General features: G+C 44.5%; 1 protein-coding gene across 1 annotated transcript in view; it reads right to left on the reverse strand.

Annotated features, from left to right (window-relative positions):
• UPF2 (UPF2 regulator of nonsense mediated mRNA decay) overlaps positions 1 to 9489 on the reverse strand; it is a 123096-nt gene extending 113607 nt beyond the window's left edge. Inside the window, exons 1-2 of the mRNA XM_024253821.3 lie at positions 9353 to 9489; positions 1945 to 2327 (exon numbers count right to left, since the gene is read on the reverse strand). Of these exons, the coding sequence (XP_024109589.1) occupies positions 1945 to 2309 (365 nt within the window). The 5' untranslated portion in view covers positions 2310 to 2327; positions 9353 to 9489. The remainder of the gene's footprint in view (positions 1 to 1944; positions 2328 to 9352) is intronic.
• Between the last annotated feature and the right edge of the window lie 10756 nt (positions 9490 to 20245).

A 20245-nucleotide genomic window follows, 5' to 3' on the forward strand; every position in this document is an offset into this window, starting at 1 on the left:
AAATTATATATTTGGCCATGCACAGTGGAGTAGTCCCAGATACTAGGGAGGCTGTAGTGGGAGGATCGCTTGAGCTCAGCAATTACAGACTAACTTAGACAAAACAGAAAGACACCGTTTCCAAAAAATGATTTTTTAGTCCAGGCATGGTGTCTCATGCCTGTAATCCCAACACTTTGGGAGGCTGAGGCAGGAGGACTTCTTGAGTCCAAGAGTTCAACACTAGCCTGCGCAACATGGTGAAATTCTATCTACAAAAAGTACAAAAATACCCAGGTGTGGTGGCATGCACCTGTAGTCCCCGCTACCAAGGAGGATGTGGTGGGAGGATGGGTTGAGCCTGGGAGGTCAAGGCTGCAGTGAGCCGGCATTGCACAACTACACTCCAGCCTGGCTGGAGTTTGTTGAGCTCTTGCTACGTTACCAGGCACTGTTCAAAATGTATTAGCAAATATCCTTAAGACAGTACCAATGAAGTTAAATTCTACAAGCCTCATTTTAGAGATCAATAAAATGAAGCTTTAAAAGGGTAAGTTGCCCTCTTAAATTAAAAAAAATTTTTTTTAATTAAAAAATAAATAAGTTATATATTTATTCTTTCCCTTATTTTTCTTCACAGAGACAGAGTCTCGCTATATTGCCCAGGCTGGTCTTGAACTCCGGAGCTCAACCAATCCTGCCTCAGCCTCCCAAAGTGCTGGGCACCATGCCTGGCCTAATAAGTTTTATATTTAGAGAAGAGCTTATACTATTCAACAGTAGTCACTGCTGATGCATTTCTGGTGTTTCTCCTATAAGAACTACATTTTTCACTAGTTTATTATTTACTTGCACAGATTTACAAGCTTAAAAATAGATTTAAATAAAGATAAGAATGGAAGGCACTGTGGAATTGTGCTTAATGAATAGTCAAAAGTTTTAAAGCCAGACCAACCTAGCTTTAAATCCCAACAGCTCTACTATTTGCCGTGACCTTAAGCAACTCACCCTCCTTAAGCTTCATTTTATTAATCTGTAAACTGAGGATCATGAAACTCACTTCACTGGGATTGTCCTAAGGATAGATGCTAATATATTCTGTACAACGCCTGATAGATAAGAACTCAACAAACATCAGCCAGCTAAAGGGTTTCCATTTTTTTAAAAAACGGAGTATTATCACACCATGAAAAAAAGTTTTATTTTATTATTATTATTATTTTTTTTTTGAGGTGCAGTCTTGCTCTGTCACCCAGGCAGGAGTGCAATGGCACAATCTACACTCACTGCGACCTCCACCTGCTAGGTTCAAGCAATTCTCCTACTTCAGCCTCCCGAGTAACTGGGACTACAGGCACGCGCCACCATGCCTGACTAATTTTGTATGAAAAAAAGTCTTTAAAAAATAACAGCCAGGCGCGATGGCTCACACCTGTAATCCCAGCACTTTGGGAGGCTGAGGTGGGCGGATCACCTGAGGTCAGGAGCTCAAGACCAGCCTGGCCAACATGGTGAAACGCCATCTCTACAGAAATACAAAAATTAGCTGCATGATGGCAGGTGCCTGTAATCTCAGCTACTCGGGAGGCTGAGGCAGGAGAATCACTTGAACCCAGGAGGCGGAGGTTGGAGTGAGCCGAGATGGCGCCACTGCACTCCAGTATGGGCGACTGAGCAAAATTCCGTCTCAAGATAAATAAATAAATAATTAATTAAAAAAAAAAAAAAAGATTACCCAGTACCTCAAACAGTACTCATTAAAGATTGTTACTATTATTTAATTTGAATAATTAACGCACCTTAAGCATGCCTCTAGTCAGTGAAACTAACAGAACAAGTAAATTAAGATACTCCCAATTCTTAAAGAGCTGCACCCAGGACGCTATATTTCAAATAATGTTTTTTTCACAAAATATTCCAATCTTCCCATTCCCTCAAATCAATAAATACGATCAACTGCCTTACTTCATCTGAGCAGCTGCTTCTTCTTCTTGCTGACGTTTGGCCTGCTCTTCTTGCTTCTTTCTCTCTTCCTCTTGATGTTTCTTTTTTTCTTCCTCTTCTTTTTTCTTTGATTCTTCCTCTGCCTTCACCTTTTCTTCGTCTTTTTTCTTGCGTTCCTTGTCTTCCTTTTTTCTCTTATCATCTTCCAGTCTCTTCTTCTTGTCTTCAGGGGCCTTGCTGACCTCCTTCTTGGCAGTGAGCTTGATATCGTCTTTTGGCCTCTCCTTGCTGCTCACTGGCCGCCTTTCACTGCAGTCTTTTTCCTTGTTGTTTGGTAAAGAGTCTTTTTCTTCCATACTTGCTGGCTTTTTACGCTCAGCTGGCATTATGTGACCCAGGACAATCTGTAAGAGGGAAAGAATGTCAGTACCATAGATGCAGTGACTTTTTTAAATGATATCACACTATTTTTTTAAACAGAACATATTAATGCAACTTGGCAATTGTAAAAGCGTAAATAAAGGCATGTAAAATGAATACTATTTCTGTGACAAAATAAGTTATTCGTCACATTCCACATCCTATCATTATTAGTTAGGCCTATGTCTAAGTACTTGTTTTTTACTGTTTACAAGGAAAAATCAAAGCCCAGACAGAAGTAGAGAGCATAATATAAGGAACCTCCATGTACCCATCACTCAGATTCAGCTACTATCAACTCCAAAACAATATGTCATTTAATTGTAAATACTTCAGAATGTATCTGTGAACATTTTGAGTCAGCTTTAACCCTAGCATTTGACAACCGTGAAAGATGGTGGTTCACTATTTCATATAATATTCAATGTCAGTATTTCAGCTGAGAAAGGAAACAAAAATAAGCCCTTGCCTCCTATATGTCAACGGACAAAACAGAACAGCGGACTCACGAATCTCACTTCATTGCTCTAACCTTACCATCAAACTTTCAGATACAAAAACTATTATCTCAAACTAGACTTTTAACTTCTTCATCTGTATTAGTTAAAGTTAATTTATAAATAAACATGAACCTAAAATCCATATGTTCTGTGTTATATCTGTCAATACAGAGTAGCTATTAGCCCAGGGTTTCTAAAGTTCAGCACCGTTGACAGTCTGGGCAAAATACTTCTTTGGTTTTAGAGGGAAGGGGTCACCACGTGCTCTGTAGGAGGTTTAGCAGTGTCCCTGCCTGCTATGCAGTGCATACAAGTAGCTCCTCCCTCATTTTGACAACTAAATATAACTCCAGACATTGCTAAATATCCGTTGGAGAAAAAATTATCACCCAAAAACTGCTACACTGGTCATATGCGGTTACTTAAATGTAAATTAATTAAAATTAAATAAAATTTGAAATTCAGTTCTTCAGTCAGTATCTGTATTTCAAGTGCTCAATTCCACATGTGACTAACGGCTTCCATACACAGCAGGGCAGATACAGAACATTTCCACAGAAAGTTCTATTGGATAGCATTGGCCTATAGTACAGGCTTATAGTTAACCGAAAGTAACTGTGGAACAAAAAACTATACTTTGCAAGAAAACTCTGAATTTTTCTTTTCTAAAAATATATTTCTCTACTCAGAACTAGTTGTCTAATTTCTTTTAGGCACGGTGTTTCACGTTTTAACTCCTAAATTATCTAAGAGTTGTATATAAGAAAATCAAAATTCGGCCGGGCACAGTGGCTCATGCCTATAATCTCAGCACTTTGGGAGACCGAGGCAGGTGGATTACCTGAAGTCGAGAGTTCGAGACCAGCCTGATTAACATGGAGAAATCTCATCTCTACTAAAAATACAAAATTAGACGGGTGTGGTGGCGCATGCCTGTAATCCCAGCTACTCGGGAGGCTGAGGCAGGAGAATGGCTTGAACCCGGGAGGCGGAGGTTGTAGTGAGCCAAGATCACGCCATTGGACTCCAGCCTGGGCAACAAGGACAAAACTCCGCCTCAAGAAAAAAAGAAAATCAAAATTCTATTTTAGAAGTAGAAAATTACCTAAATTTCTTAGTTTTATGTTTTCTTTTTGAAACAGGGTCTCACTTTGTCGCCCAGGCTAGAGTGCAGTGGCATAATCACAGCTCACTGAAGTCTCGACCTCCCGGGCTCAAGTGACCCACCTGCCTCAGCCCCCCAAGTAGCTGGAACAGTAGGTGCTCAACACCACATCCAGGTAATTGTATTTTTAGTAGAGATGGGATTTCCCCACGTTGACCAGGCTGGTCTCGAACTCCTGAGTTTAAGTGATCCATCCACCTGGGCCTCCCAAAGTGCTGGAATTACAGGCATGAGCCATTGTGTTTTTGAGACTTAGTGTTTTTGTTTTTCTTTTTTTTTTTTTTTGAGTCTCGCTCTGTTGCCTAGGCTAGAATGCATGCAGTGGTGCGATCTCAGCTCACTGCAACCTCCACCTTCCGGGTTTAAGTGATCTTCCCACCTCAGCCTCCCAAGTAGCTGAGATTATAAGTGTGTGCCATCACACATCACACTCAGCTAATTTTTGTATTTTTAGTAAAGACAGGTTTCGCCATATTGGCCAGGCTGCTTGAATTCTTGACCTCAAGTGATCCATCTGCCTTGGCCTCCCAAAGTGCGGGATTACAAGCATGAGCCACAGTGCCCGGCCAGCCCTTCGTTTTTTTTTATTAAAAGCAATAGTATCCTTAAATATTTACTCTTGTTTACTCCCTTGTTCTATGCATTTATTTTGACAGTGACACCTAAAAGCTGTAGTTAACCCCACTGGTAAAACTCAGAACAACCACAAAAAAGCTGTTGGTCCTATTTTTAAAATCGTCATTAGGGGCTGGGTGCGGTGGCTCATGCCTGTAATCCCAGCAATTTGGGAGGCCGAGGTGGGCGGATCACCTGAAGTCAGGAGTTCGAGACCAGCCTGGCCAACATGGTGAAACCCCATCTCTACTGAAAATACAAAAATTAGCTGGGCATGGTAGCAGGCGCCTGTAATCCCAGCTACTGGGGAGGCTGAGGCAGAACTGCTTGAACCCAGAAAGCAGAGGCTGTAGTGAGCCGAGATCGTGCCACTGCACTCCAGCATGGGCGACAGAGTGAGATTCCATCACACACACACACACACAAGTTACCTTTAATATATGAAAAAGCAGGCTGGGCACCGTGGCTCATTCCTGTAATCCCAGCACTTTGGGAAGCCAAGGCAGGCGGATCACTTGAGGTCAGGAGTTCAAGACCAGCCTGGCCAACATGGGGAAGCCCCGTCTCTACTAAATATACAAAAATTAACCAGGCATGGTGGAGGGTGCCTGTAATCCCAGCTACTGGGGAGGCTGAAGCAAGAGAATCGCTTGAACCCGGGAGGCGGAGGCTGCAGTAAGCCGAGATAGTGCCTCTGCACTCCAGCCTGGGCAAAAGACGGAGACTCCGCCTCAAAAATACAAAAAACAACAACAAAAAAATAAAAAGCATTTCTACACCAAGACAACATTAGCATTTATATTATCTATTGTTTTACTTAAAAAAAAAAAAAAACTGTTTTAATAAAATACAGACAAGGTCTCAGTACGTTGCCCTGGCTAGTCTCACACTCCTGGGCTCAAGGGATCCTCCTACCTCGGCCTTCCAAAGTGCTAGGATTACAGATATGAGCCACTATACCTGGGCAGCATTTCTATTATCTAGAAGTGTAGTTATTGATTCTTATACATTTTCAATTAAATATCCAACTTTAATGTGAAAACATCATGGCCTTAAAGCAAGCAAACTTTCAAAGAGACTATAATACTAATACACTACTCATGGTACCATACTAAACATTTTACATATATTATCTCATTTAATACTAAAATCTTTATGAGGTGGGTATTATTTTCCCTATTTTATAAATGAGTAAACTGAGACTTGACCAAGTAACTTGACCAAGGCCTGCACAGCTGGTGACAGAACGGGAATCTGAACCCATTCTCTGAACCAAAGAATCCTAAGAGTACCAAATTGTGAGATGGGAGACTTGCTTGTAAATACTGACTATAGCAACCCATAGAATTATGAATCTCAAGACTAGAAAGAATCCTTCATAATGGTTAAGCAGTTCTCATATAATGTTTTTTTTTAACTTTTAGCAGACTCTGGCTGAAACATATGGGGACAATTTAATATCTAAGGTAATAACATGATCTTATTGAGGGATATTAATCATTAAATGAAAAAAAATTTATATAGATTTCACATTTTCTGATGTGACACATCAACAAGTAACATTTCAGGACCACAGGAATCTACAAAGAATGGCATCAGAACTTACAATTCATGTTTTTTTTTTTTTTTTTTTTTGAGATGGAGCTCACTCTGTCACCAGACTGGAGTGCAGTGGCACGATCTCGGCTCACCACAACCTCTGCTACCCGGGTTCAAGCCATTCTCCTGCCTCCGCCTCCTGAGTAGCTGGGATTACAAGCATGTGCCACCATGCCCAGCTAATTTTGTATTTTTAGTAGAGATGGGGTTTCTCCATGTTGGTCAGGCTGGTCTCAAACTCCTGACCTCAAGTATCTGCCCGCCTTGGCCTCCCAAAGTTCTGGGATTTACAGGCATGAGCCACCGTGGCTGGCCTTATGTCTCATTCTACAGATAAAATAAAATCTTAAATTCTTCAAAGAAAAGATTAAGAAATTCATGTAGTATCTGACAAATTACAAAGATCATCATTTATTAGTTCAACAAAGTCCCAAACTTTTATGACTCTTTAATAAGATTCATTTGTTCATTAAATTTTAAGTACTTAGTATATGAAATAAAGCTATAGTAGGCATGTAAGAATTAGACTCGGGGCTGGGTACGGTGGCTCATGCCTGTAATCCCAACAGTTTGGGAGGCCGAGGCAGGCAGATCGCGAGGTCAAGAGATCGAGACCATCCTGGCCAACAACATGGTGAAACCCCATCTCTACTAAAAATACCAAAATTAGCTGGGCGTGGCCGCACACGCCTGTAGTCCCAGCTATTCAGGAGGCTGAGGCAGGAGAATCACTTGAACCCGGGAGGCGGAGGTTGCAGTGAGCCGAGATGGCGCCACTGCACTCCAGCCAGGCAACAGAGCAAGACTCTGCCTCAAGAAAAAAAAAAAGGATTAGACTGTACCCTACAGCATAATAAAACAGATTATCCATAAAACCCTTAAGTCCTGATACTGGTATCTTCTTTCAGCCACTTCATCCTTACATTACAAGCATACACCCAAAGTATACTTGGAACTAAATTTCTGCAAACAAAAAAATAAGACAAAAATCTAGAAGTTCATGAAGAGGCAGCAATGCAACTTGTGAAAACGACATACATGGGCTTGGAAGTCGGACTGATTTTAAATCTGCATCCCAACTCTACAGCCTGATAGCTACAGAAATCAGGCAACAACTTCTCTGAGTCCACATATTTATCAGTAAGATGGATATACTGCTATCTATCGTAGAGTTCTTAAAATTCTAGCATAGTAACTAGCATGAGGGAGGCATTAATAAATGTTCTGTCACAAAGAACACCGAGAAGTTCAGCATACAATGAAAGATTTGTAAAGTCAGATAAAGACTATTAGATCTTATCTACTTCTATCCTCAATTTTTACATTCCAAGGATAGCAGCAGAGTCACCTCCCCAAGATTACAAGTACAGCTAGTTTCCGTGGCTGGACCAACACTCACTACCCAGTGCTCTTTTTCACTACCTACACTAAAACGAATAAAATATACAAACACCATGATTCACCTCAATACACGTTTGTTTTATGTCGACTTAAAAAACTGAGCACTAAGTGATATTTAATAAAATGCTAAAATTCTTATTTCAATAACTTCAAGCTTTAACAGCCAAACTTTTCATCTAAAGTGTTTCCAAAAGTTTTTCAAGTCCAAATACAATTTGAAATAGGTCCTTTCTCAAGATAGTAAGGAGAAAAAGTCGTGATCTTTTCACTGGAATCCGATTAGCTGTTACAAATTAGTTTGCTGAATACAATTATATTCAGACTACCCTTAAAAGGAAACCATGCTTTAAAACCACCTTCCTAGCTCCCAAAATAGTGTCCTGTCACTTGAACTGTATATTTTATTTGGTATTCTAAATATATTCTGAACCTCCAAAAGAAAGTAAAACTAATTTACTAGCAAAAGTACCAATGGAGTGTATTGGGGGGAAGAGGGCACAAAAGGGGGTGTTTCCCTTTTAAAGACATTCCCTTGCAAAGTACCATATGGATTATGTATGAAATCCCAATCAGAGTGCTCTGAAAACACCCCAGAGTGAGAGAATGCGGTTTTACCTTTCAATTCTCTTATTCAAAATGCTGTAAGGACAGAACAGCACAGGAACACTATCTCCCAGTTTCTGACTTTATTTTTTAAACAACATCCTTAGTATAAAGGACGTGTTAAGAACTGTTAGAAATTGTACCAGCTCACAAATGAGGAGACTGACGATGTTAAGGAACACCTAAGAACTATGGAAATGAGATAAAAGCGTCAGTGAGGGTTTCACTTTGATCTGATGCATCACTTCGTGTCGTGTAAGTCCTCTAAGAAGAGCAACAGACCTGAAGGTCCGATCACCCCAGCGTGGACCCAGCTGGCTCTGCTCTGCCAACCTGGGGACCAAATATCCTGTGATCACTTCCTTAGTCCAACAGTCCTAGCAAGAAGAGAGTGCTTGGAGCCTTGAAGAGGTGAAGGTAAAGTGAAGAATCAACCAGCCTATGTAATTAAAAGGAAGTCAACCAAACAGCCCATGCCCACCATCCCCAGATACACCCCAAGCCCCTTCCCCTACACACACCTCTCCTACAAACCCCTGCTCTGATGATGCAGGAACCTCTACACCCACCACACTTCCCCGCCACAACTCCCCTTCCCACAGGTATCCACGGTCACCTTCGCGGACCGTCGCTGCCCCAACCCCAACTTCTCGCCCCACACTCCCTCGCCACAGAAGCCTCCCCGGCCGGTCTCCCCACTCCGCAGCCTCCCACACACGCGCCCTCCCCACTTTCTCGCCCTCGCTTCCCTCCCGGCTCTCGAGGAGCTTCCCCCGACCTCCCCTCGCTCTCCTCCACGCCCCCGAACACCTTCGCCCCTCCACCGCGGGCTCCCCGCCTCCAGCCCCGAGGCCCGGCCCAGGCATGTGGGGCAGGCACCTCCTCCACCGCCCCCCAAGCATGGCCCGGCCCGGGGGCTCCCGCGTTGATGGGAGCCTCGGAGACAGGGAGTCTGAGGAGAACGACGCCGGACCCGCGGTCCCTCCACTGCTCGCCGACCCCGGAGAGCTGGAGTGTGGAGTCGCCTCTGGGGTCCCCCAGGGAGTAGGAGTCTAGGCCGGTGCCCCCCAGCCCCGTTTCCTCCCGATCGTTGGAGCGGAGGGGAAGGAGGATCCCCGGGACTCACCTCGAGCCTGTTGTCAACATTAGCCCCGGGTTTCCCAGCACCAACTCCAGCGCTCGGGCTCTCCCCTCCCCTCCCCCCACCTATCTCGCAGCCGAGGGCCCGCCTTCCCTCAGCTCCCCCTCCTCCCTCCGCCCGCCGGCCCTCCCGCCCGCCACTCACCAGCGCGGCCGGGCTGAGAGTGGGGGCGGGGCGGAAGGAGGCGAGAGGGAAAAGGCCGTCCACGCGACTGCCCGATTAAAAACAGTCCTGATCGTCTTCCCCGCTGCATGACGATGCCCTCGGCTTGACTCTGGGGTGGCGGATCCGGGGCAAAGGCTCATGTGAGTGCCACCCACTTAACGGTTCTTCCAAATTCTCCAGTCTATGAGAAGAGCGAATTTTTCAGACAGGCAATGCGTAAGGTAGCCACTACCAGTACCTCAAATCAGGGCCACAGCGGAGGGGTGGAGTGTTCCGAGGACCCGAGGCAGGAAGTGGATTGGTCGCCAGGAAAGGGAAAGCTCCTGAATTGGAGCTGCGCAGGCGCAGGCGCTTCGCGGGGGATGGGGGTGGGAAGCGCGAATGGGGCGGGGCGGAGCTCACGGGAGGCGAGGAAGGGTGGTGGAATAGTGGGAGGGTTACGGAGCGCCATTAAGGACAAGCCAGGCCACGTGATTCTCCTGGGAGTTTCCTGGTGCGAACCTAAGGAAGAGGTCTAAGAAGAGAAAGTTTGATTGGACTAATTCGAGGGGAGACGTTGAAGATTTAGAAAATTGGAAACTGGAGAAACTAAAGCATATGGCTTGTTTGGGAGGTGGGAGTCGCTTAGGAATGGGTCTAGTTTTAAGAATGCCCTAAAAGACATCGAAAGTCCTGCGGGGGGGATTTCCAGAAGCCCTTCTAGATGTTCGACGTAAAAACCACCCAGAGCGAAGAATCAAGGCTTTTTCCATACACTTCTTAGAAAGTACCCGGTTCTAGCAAGCAAATTTTTAAAAATTACAGTGGCAAGACCTCCCTGAGTTATCAAATCACCCATTTAAAAAAAAAAATGGCTAGCGTCGATATTTCTTCTGAATGCGAACCCAGGCCGACTTTCAAAAATGGGTATCAGTTTATCCACACTGCTTATTTCCTCCTGAATTGCTGAAATGGTGCATCTGGCCTTGAAACAGTACTGGGTTCTGCCAATATGATCCGAGTAGGTGGCTCTGGCTGGTCCGGAGCTAGAGGAAAAAGGGTGCGAAACTGGTCTTGACGTTTGCTTGACTTGAGGGGGCTCCACCTGGGGTCCAAGCCCACGTAATGAACTACTACCAAGCACAAATACTTCAGGCAAGTCTAGGTTCCCTATGGCTCAACCTTTGCCCATTTGCCTCTATTTACTGTTTGCTTCCCCATTTACTCAGCATGCAAATTATCCTCTCATACTGAGTGTTGCTGCTTCCTGTATTTAAAAATATAAATTTTTTATACACTACACATAGGTCAGTCATTTAAAGGATAGTAAAAGAGAACGATGAATACTGCTATTCTGCAGCATTGATAAACAATTATGAGAACTGCCCCAAATACCATATTGGTGATAGCCACCCACGCTTCTCTTCAAGGTTTCCTTTTTCCATTTCGTCGGATTACCTTAAGAAGCTTTACTTCTGGCTGGCGCGGTGCCTCATGCCCGTAATCTCAGCACTTTGGGAGGCCGAGGCTGGTGGATCACCTGAGGTCAGGAGTTCCAGACCAGCCTGGCTCCAACATGGTGAAACCCGGTCTCTACTAAAAATACAAAATTAGCCAGATGTGGTGGCGAGTGCCTGTAATCCCAGCTACTCGGGAGGCTGAGGCAGAAGAATCACTTAGAACCCGGGAAGCAGAGGTTGCGGTGAGCCGAGATAGCACCACTGCACTCCAGACTGGGCAACAGAGCGAGACTCTGTCTCAAAAAAAAAAAAAAAAAGAAAAAAGCTTTACCTCTTTGTTAATAAATATAATAAATCCTTCTCATCCTAAATCAAGTCAACCTTTGCCTTTAATCAGGTGTTAAAAGGAAATCACTTAAAATCAAAAAACAGGAGGGCCTTTTTGTTGAGCATTTGCTATTTTACATTTGTGATTTCAGTTAATCGCAATCACCGTTTTATAAAAATTGAGTCAGATTAATTTACTATCACAAAACTAATAAGTATACTATCTGGTATTCTACTCAAATCTAACTCCAAAAACCCAAGTTCTTTCTGCTATGTCTTTACGCAAACTTTTACATAAACTGAGAATGCTGCCAATCATTTTACTTCCAAAGACCGATGTCAAGCTAGCCACCAAAAGCCTGATGTGGGAATATCATTGTAATCTCTTAACTAGAAAAAACACCCCACTCTGAAGAAGCCATCATTTTTTTATTCGGATAGTAATTCAAACTTCATGATTTTCTGAAAATACATTCTCAAGATGAATTTTTGAGAAAAGTCTCAAAAATGTTCATTGTTCTTTTTGCCTGCTCCAGTTGACAGAACTGTTCTATATGGGGAAAAAAGAGAATGAAACTATTTAGTTTTTATTTAGACCTACACGATACTACTCCCTACTTAAAACCTACCTAGTGGCAGCTTCACAGACGAAAGCAAAGGCCAGGCAAAGAGATTACAATTACAGAGCAGGACAAATCCTGAGTTTAAGGAAAAGAAAAATGCATCAGATGAGGCCAACCAGCCATAACTACAGCCTCTGCCCACTGACCTCAGAGAACTGGGAGTGTTCTGTTCCATGAGGAAATCCAGCTTTGATCTTTTAGAAGCCGATGTTTAACTAACCTAGTTTAAGCTGCTTTTTAAAAAATACCCACCTCTTGGTATATCTCTGGTAGAAATTTTTTCAGCGTTTCCTCTATCTGCTTAACAGTTTCCAAAAATAAATGTGTTGAGGTGTGTCCCTTCAATATGAAACATAAGCATTGGCCGGGCGTGGTGGCTCACGCCTGTAATCCCAACACTGGGAGGCCGAGGCGGGCGGATCACCTGAGGTCGGGAGTTCGAGACCAGCCTGGCCAACATGGTGAAACCCTGTCCCTACTAAAAATATAAAATTAGCCAGGCGTGGTGGTGTGCGCCTGTAATCCCAGCTACTCGGGAGGCTGAGGCAGGAGAATCAGTTGAACCCAGAAGGCGGAGGTTGCAGGGAGCCGAGATCACTCCATTGTACTCCAGCCTGGGCAACAAGAGCAAAAATCCGTCTCAAAAAAATAAAGAAAAAAAAAGAAATGTAAGTATTGAGGGTGCATTTAAACAAATATAAACATATGAAACATATTAGTACTTATTACCAAATCATGTTGGAATTTCTTGTGGAACTGTAAGATGAAAATCAGTTTACTAACACTGGCTTCTCTGAATTCCACCAAAATAGAACACAAGCAATGTGAGATTAAGCTGTCTTATTTTTCACTTTTAATATGGCTAGTCAAAAAAGTAAATTAATATTGGCTTGGCTGGGCGCCATGGCTGACACCTGTAATCCCAGCACTTTGGGAGGCCAAGGCGGGTGGATCACCTGAGGTCAGGAGCTCGAGACTAGCCTGGCCAACATGGTGAAACCCTGCCTCTACTAAAATACAAAAATTGGCTGGTCATGGTGGCGGGCGCCTGTAATCTCCACTACTCAGGAAACTGAGGTAGGAGAATTGCTTGAACCAAGCAGGCAGAGGTTGTAGTGAGCCAAAATCGCGCCACTGCACTCCAGCCTGGGCAACAAAGCGAGACTCCCTCTCAAATAAATAAATAAAATAAACAAATCAAATGATAAGACTTATAAAGTGCTTTGAACAGCACTTGGCAAGTAGTGAAAGTCCGATGGGATGAGATTACAATCTAATGCAGGAGGTAGATCGTAAATAAACAGATAAAAACTGTGATGGTGAATAAATGCTCAAAGGGAAAAAGGGTAATGTAATGCAGAGTAGCAGGAGAGAGGGAAGAGGGTGGCTGTTTTATAGTCAGGAAAAGGCTCTTGAATGATGTAAAATTTGAGCTAAAACCTGGGGAATTGGAAGTTCCTAGTTATGCAACTAGAAATGTCAAATGGGCACTTGGAACAGAGGAGAGAGCTCCAGCCTAGAGATGAAATTTTGAAAGTCATCCATACAGACAGTATTTAAAGCCATAAGAGTGGATGGGTTCAGGCCAGGCGCAGTGGCTCACGCCTGTAACCCCAGCACTTTGGGAGGCCGAGGAAGGCAGATCACTTGAGGTCAGGAGTTTGAGACCAGCTTGGCCAACATGGCAAAACCCCATCTCTACTAAAAATACAAAAATTAGCCAGGCATAGTGGCACACACCTGTAGTCTCCACTACTCCAGAGGCTGAGGCAGGAGAATGGCGTGAACCCGGGAGACAGAGGTTGCAGTGAGCCGAGATGGTGCCACTGCACTCCAGCCTGGGGAACAAGAGCGAGACTCTGTCTGGAAAAAAAAAAAAAAAAAAAAAAGAATCGATGGGATCACCCAAGAAACTGCAGCAAAAGAAAAAGGTCCAGGACTCAGCCCTGAGAAACTTCCACATACAGAGGTTAAATATCTAAAAAAGAGACTGAATAAAGAAAGGGAAAACCAGGAGATTGTGACGTCATGAAAGCCAAGAAAAGAGGTTCTTCAAGAAGGGAAAAGTGGGAAGCTGTCTTCTGTGTTACTAGGACAGTGAAGAACATGAGGACAGAGAAGTGCTTGTTGCATTAACAACGTGGGAACCGATGCTTACCTTGCAGATGCAGGTCAGTGACGTGGTGGGGACAGATTGGAATGGTTGAACACTAAGTTGGAGATGGAAACAGTGGAGTAATATTTGAGAAATTATGTTGAGAAGAGCAGCAGAAAAATGTAGCCATAGGAAAATGTGAGAAAAGGGAGGAATCTGTTTGGTTTTGCATCTTTTACTTTTGTATCTTTTTGGTATTTTTACATGACAGATAAAGAGGATATGTGAGGGTTTTTTTGTTTGATTGTTGATTTGTTTGAGACAGAATCTTGCTCTGTCACCCAGGCTGGAGTGCAGTGGCACGATCTTGCCTCACAGCAACCTCCACCTCCCAGGTTCAAGCGATTCTCCTGCCTCAGCCTCCCGAGTAGCTGGGACTACAGGGATGTGCCACCATGCCCAGTTAATTTTTTTTTTTTTTTTTTTTTTTTTTTTTGAGATAGAGTCTCACCCTGTCATCCGGGCTGGAGTCCAGTGGCACGATCTCAGCTCACTGCAACCTCTGCCTCCCGGGTTCAAGCAATTCTCCTGCCTCAGCCTGCCCGGTAGCTGGGACTACAGGTGCACGCCGCCACGCCTGGCTAATTTTTTGTATTTTAGTAGAGATCGGGTTTCACTGTGTTGCCCAGGCTGGTCTCGAAATCCTGAGCTCAGGCAATCCACCCACCTGAGCCTCCCAAAGTGCTAGGATTACAGGCGCCCGCCACCATGCCCGGCTAATTTTGTATTTTTAGTAGAGACTGGGTTTCTCCATGTTGGCCAGTCGGGTCTCGATCTCCTGACCTCAAGTGATCCCCCTGCCTGGGCCTCCCAAAGTGCTGGTATTACACAAGTAAGCCACCACGCCTGGCCCTGGATTTCGTTCTTAATCATTACAATTTTTCAGTGAAATTTGAGGCACGGTCATCAGCTAAGAGTGAGATGAGGGAGACAGTTGGGCAGGTTTGAAAAGAGAAGAGAAATGTGAGAGAGACTGAAGAGTGTTGAAAGCCAGTGAGCTGCCTCTTAGGGATTTCCAGGTTACGCTGAGCAGCTCCTTCAGCTCTGAGGTCATGAGTTGAAAGTAAAACCAGGGCCAGGCACGGTGGCTCACGCCTGTAATCCCAGCACTTTGGGAAGCCTAGGCAGGTGGGTGCATCACCTGAGGTCAGGAGCTCGAGACCAGCCTGGACAATATGGTGAAACCCCATTTCTACTAAAAATACAAAAATTAGCCAGGCATGGTGGTGAGCACCTGTGGTGTCAGCTAACCAGGAGGCTGAGCTAACCAGGAGGCTGAGGCAGGAGAATCACTTGAACCCGGGAGGTGGAGGTTGCACTGAGCGAGATCATGCCACTGCATTCCACCCTGGGCAACAAGATGGAAACTCCATATCAAAAAAAAAAAAAAAAAAAAAGGAAAGTAAAACTATCCAGCCTCACATGCCAGTTTCTTTGTTTTTTTCTTTTTTTTTTTTTTTTGAGACAGAGTCTCAATCTTGTCACCCAGGGTAGAGTGGGATCTCAGCTCACTGCAATCTCTGCCTCCTGGGTTCAAGCAATTCTCCTGCCTCAGCCTCCTGATAGCTGGGATTACAGGTGCCCAATGCCATGCCCGGCTAATTTTTTTGTATTTTTAGTGGAGACAGGGTTTCACCATGTTGGCCAGGCTGGTCTCAAACTCCTGATCTCAGGTGATCCGCCCACCTCGGCCTCCCAAAGTGCTCGGATTACGGGCGTGAGCCACCGCGCCCCGCTGGCACATGCCAGTTTCTCCAGAAGATATGGAAAGTTAGGTTTAATCACAGTTGGGCTTTTTTTTTTTTTTTTTCATGACGGTAATGACAGACAAAGAGTAAGGGAATCGAGAGTGTTTGCAAGAGAATGATTAGAATGGAGGATCATGGAACCTAAGCTGGGCGAGGAGGGAGGTGAAGGGAAAGGAGGAATGCATGAGTGTGGATAGGGAAGATGGACAGACTGGAGTAAATAAAAGCTGCAAAGAGGCCGGGTGTGGTGGCTCATGCCTTTAATCCCAGCATGTTGGGAGCCCAAGGCGGGCGGATAACTTGAGATCAGGAGTTTGAGACCAGCCTGGCCAACATGGTGAAACCCCATCTCTACTAAAAATACAAAAAGGTAGCCAGACGTGGTGGCACAGGCCTGTAGTCCAAGCTACTCGGGAGGCTGAGGCAGGAGACTCGCTTGAACCCGGGAAGCAGAGGTTGCACTGAGCCAAGATCATGCCACTGCACTCCAGCCTGGGCGACAGCAAGACTCTGTGTCAAAAAAAAAAGAAAAAATTCTGCAAAGAAGACAGTAAGATCCCAGCTACTCGGGAGGCTGAGGCAGGAGAATTGCTTGAACCTGGGAGGCAGATGTTGCAGTGAGCCAAGACCGTGCCACTGCACTCCAGCCTGGGCAACAGAGTAAGCCTCTGTCTCAAAAAAAAAAAAAAAAAAAAAAGAGAGACAGGAAGGAGCCAAAACCTTTAGTGAATGAAAGGGGACAGAATTGGACACCAGCAGATGATTCTGAAGAGCTATGGGAGTATAGGGAGAAAGAACGAGTCCAAAGGACCCAAGGTTTTTGAAAGAGGACAGAAATGACCAGGTCAGGAAGCGAGGAACAGGCAGCTGTGCACTCAGACTGCACGAGTTCAAACTCTGATTCCAATATTTACTCACTATTTGAACTTGGGCTCATTATTCAACCAGTTTAAATAACAGCTTTTTATTCTTAACAATCATGATAATAATAGTACTCTTTTGTGGGGTATTGTGAAGAGCAAAGGAGGTAACTGAAATAAAAGCACTTAGCACCATGTTCTAGAATGTGCTCTGTAAGTGTTGGCTATTACTAAATCATGCTGGAAACCACAAACGTGATCCAAATAGCTTTGCAATTTGAATAAATACTACTTCAACAGCCCTTTCTTTGCGTTTACACTGTTGAGAAACCAATGCATCTGAAACCTTTTACTTCAAGCATTAGGAATCTGTGCCAAGACATTGACGATTAAATGAAGATTAAAAAAGAAGGGCTTACAGCTGGGTGCAGTGGCTCAATGCCTGTAATCCCAGCACTTTGGGAGGCCGAGGTAGGTGGATCACCTGAGGTCAGGAGTTCAAGACTAGCTTGGCCAACATGGTGAAACCTCGTCTCTACTAAAAGTACAAAATTAGCTAGGCATGTTGGCACATTCCTGTAATCCCAGCTCCTCGGGGGGCTGAGGCAGGAGAATCGCTTGAACCCGGGAGGTGGAGGTTGCAGTAAGCCGAGATGGTGCCATTTTACTCCAGCCTGGAAAACAAGAGCAAAATTCCATCTCAAAAACAAACAAACAAACACACACAAAAAAGAAGTGGTTACAAATGAAGATGAAAAAGAAAGGGGAGAAAAGAGGAAGAGTTTTCTTAGCTAAGCAACTGATAATGACAGAGGTTTGTAAACTCTTTCTGCCAAGCCACTTTGGAAGCCACTGGCTTACAGGGTACAATTCAGAGTCCTTAGCAGGAGCTCTTAATCATGGGCTCTTGTCTATACATCTGGTCTCATTTCTTGCTACTTCCCCACATGTCTAATTTCCGGCCATAACAAATAACCTGCATACACAGGACTTCCTCTTCCCTTAGTGCACATTATGCCTTTGCCTAGAATGTCCTTTCTCCCATGAATATTTCCAGACTAGTTAAGTCAAGCATTATTTCCTCAGGGAAGTCGTTTTTTATCACCACCAGCTTACAAATACTGAGGTCCCAGCCCCCAACTGGGTTCCTGCAGCAGCCTCTGATCACCCATCTTACAACATTCATTATCTTATATTGGAATACTCTTTAAAATATCTGTTTTCGACCTGGTGCAGTGGCTCATGCCTGTAATCCCAGAACTTTGGCAGGCCAAGTCTGGCGGATCACAGGGTCAGGAGTTCGAGACCAGCCTGGCCAACATGGTGAAACCCCGTCTCTGCTAAAAATACAAAAATTAGCCGGGTGTGGTGGTGGGCGCCTGTAATCCCAGCTGCTCAGGAGGCTGAGGCAGGAGAATCACTTGAACCTGGGAGGTGGAGGTTGCAGTGAGCCGAGATCACGTCACTGTGCTCTAGCCTGGGCAACAGAGCAAGACTCCATCTCAAAAAAAAAAAAAATCTGTTTTTCTCATGAGACTGTAAGCTACTTGGGGCTATAATTTGTATCTCACTAATCCTTGTGTCTTATGGAAAGCACTTTGTAACATTTTGGTAGAAGGATTAATATAAATGAATGTTTTCTTTGGAGAGGATGAGAAACTTGTGTACTGAAGCAGGAATGTGTAGGATTTTTTTTTTTTTTTTTTTTTTTTTTAAAGACAGGGTCTCACTGGCCTGGCGCGGTGGCTCACGCCTGTAATCCCAGCACTTTGGGAGGCCGAGGTGGACAGATCACGAGGTCAGGAGATCGAGACCATCCTGGCTAACATGGTGAAACCCCATCTCTACTAAAAAATAGAAAAAATTAGCTGGGCACGGTGGTGGGCGCCTGTAGTCCCACTACTCGGGAGGCTGAGGCAGGAGAATGGCGTGAACCCGGGAGGCGAAGCTTGCAATGAGCTGAGATCACGCCACTGCACTCCAGCCTGGGCAACAGAGAGAGACTCTGTCTCAAAAAAAACAAAAAAAAACAAAGACAGGGTCTCACTTTGTCACCCAGGCTGGAGTGTAATGGCACCATCCCAGCTCATTGCAGCCTCAACCTGCCAAAGTTCAAGCAATCCTCCTGCCTTAGACCCCTGCCCCCCACAAGTAGCTGGGACTACAAGCTTATACCACCATGTCAGGCTAAGTTTTATGTATTTTTTGTAGAGATAGAGTTTTACCATGTTGCCCAGGATGGTCTCGAACTCCTGAGCTCAAGCAATCTGCCTGCCTTGGCCTCCCAAAGTGCTGAGATTACAGGCATGAGCCACTGTGCCTGGCCAAGAAAGGATATTTTGGAGGAAACCATTATATTATAGCCTAGAGTTTCATTTTTATTTACCAAGTGATATACTAACTCTTAACAGACTAAACACACCCCTTTTGGTGATTTGCATGAAAGCTATTCAAGTTTTTATCAGTGAGAGGTTGAATGGACACCTCTATCTTAGTATGTGTCAGGCATTAATCCATCTAATGCTTCTATTTCATAGGTGCTATTTTCCCTATTTTTACAGATGGGGCAAACGCGCTTAGCATAGTTAAATAGTGTGCCCAGGATTACACAGCTACTAAATAGAATCTCAACTCAGGGCTGTATGATGACAAAGTTCACACTCTTATATAAGATTTCCTTCCATTCTAAGATGTTTCCCCCACCTTATACAACTGACTACTACATACAGTGGTAATACAGATATCCCCATTAACATAATCAGAATATGGAATAAGAAAAGACACGATTTTACAGCATTCTGGGAGGCTGAGACGGGTGGATCACGAGGTCAAGAGATCGAGACCATCCTGGCCAATATGGTGAAACCCCATCTCTACTTAAAAATACAAAAAATTAGCCGGGTGTGGTGGCGGGTGCCTGTAGTCCCAGCTACTCGGGAGGCTGAGGCAGGAGAATGGCGTGAACCCGGGAGGTGGAGCTTGCAGTGAGCCAAGATCACGCCACTGCACTCCAGCCTGGGCGACAGAGTGAGACTCCGTCTCAAAAAACAAAACAAAACAACAAAAAAAGAAAAGACCTGATTTTATAATCCAGTTCAAACAAGACAGACCAATATATACAATAAAACAAGAATGTCTGCCTGGGTCACACCAGTGTGTTGCTAAATCTATAACCATGATAATAAAAAGGAAAGAAGGCTGAACTGGGAGTGAAAGACGTTTGTCTAGGCTTAGAGCCCAGCCAGGGCACGTGCAACCCAGCGAAACTAGGGCAAGTCATTTGTAACTGCTCCGTGACTCAGAGCCCTCATTTTATAAATCAATGGACTAGACTTCACCGTCCCTAACCTTATTACTTTAATTTAATTTTGGGATGGAGTCTCACTCTGTCCCCCAGGCAGGAGTGCAGCGGCAGGATCCTGGCTCACTGCCGAGGCTGGAGTGCAGTGGAACAATCTCAGCTCATTACAACCTCCGCCTTCTGGGTTCAGGCAATTCCCCTGCCTCAGCCTTCCGAGTAGCTGGGATTACAGGTGCCTGCTACCACTCCTGGATAATTTT

This window comes from Pongo abelii, chromosome 8 (assembly GCF_028885655.2).
Source record: "Pongo abelii isolate AG06213 chromosome 8, NHGRI_mPonAbe1-v2.0_pri, whole genome shotgun sequence".
Lineage (NCBI taxonomy): Eukaryota > Metazoa > Chordata > Mammalia > Primates > Hominidae > Pongo > Pongo abelii.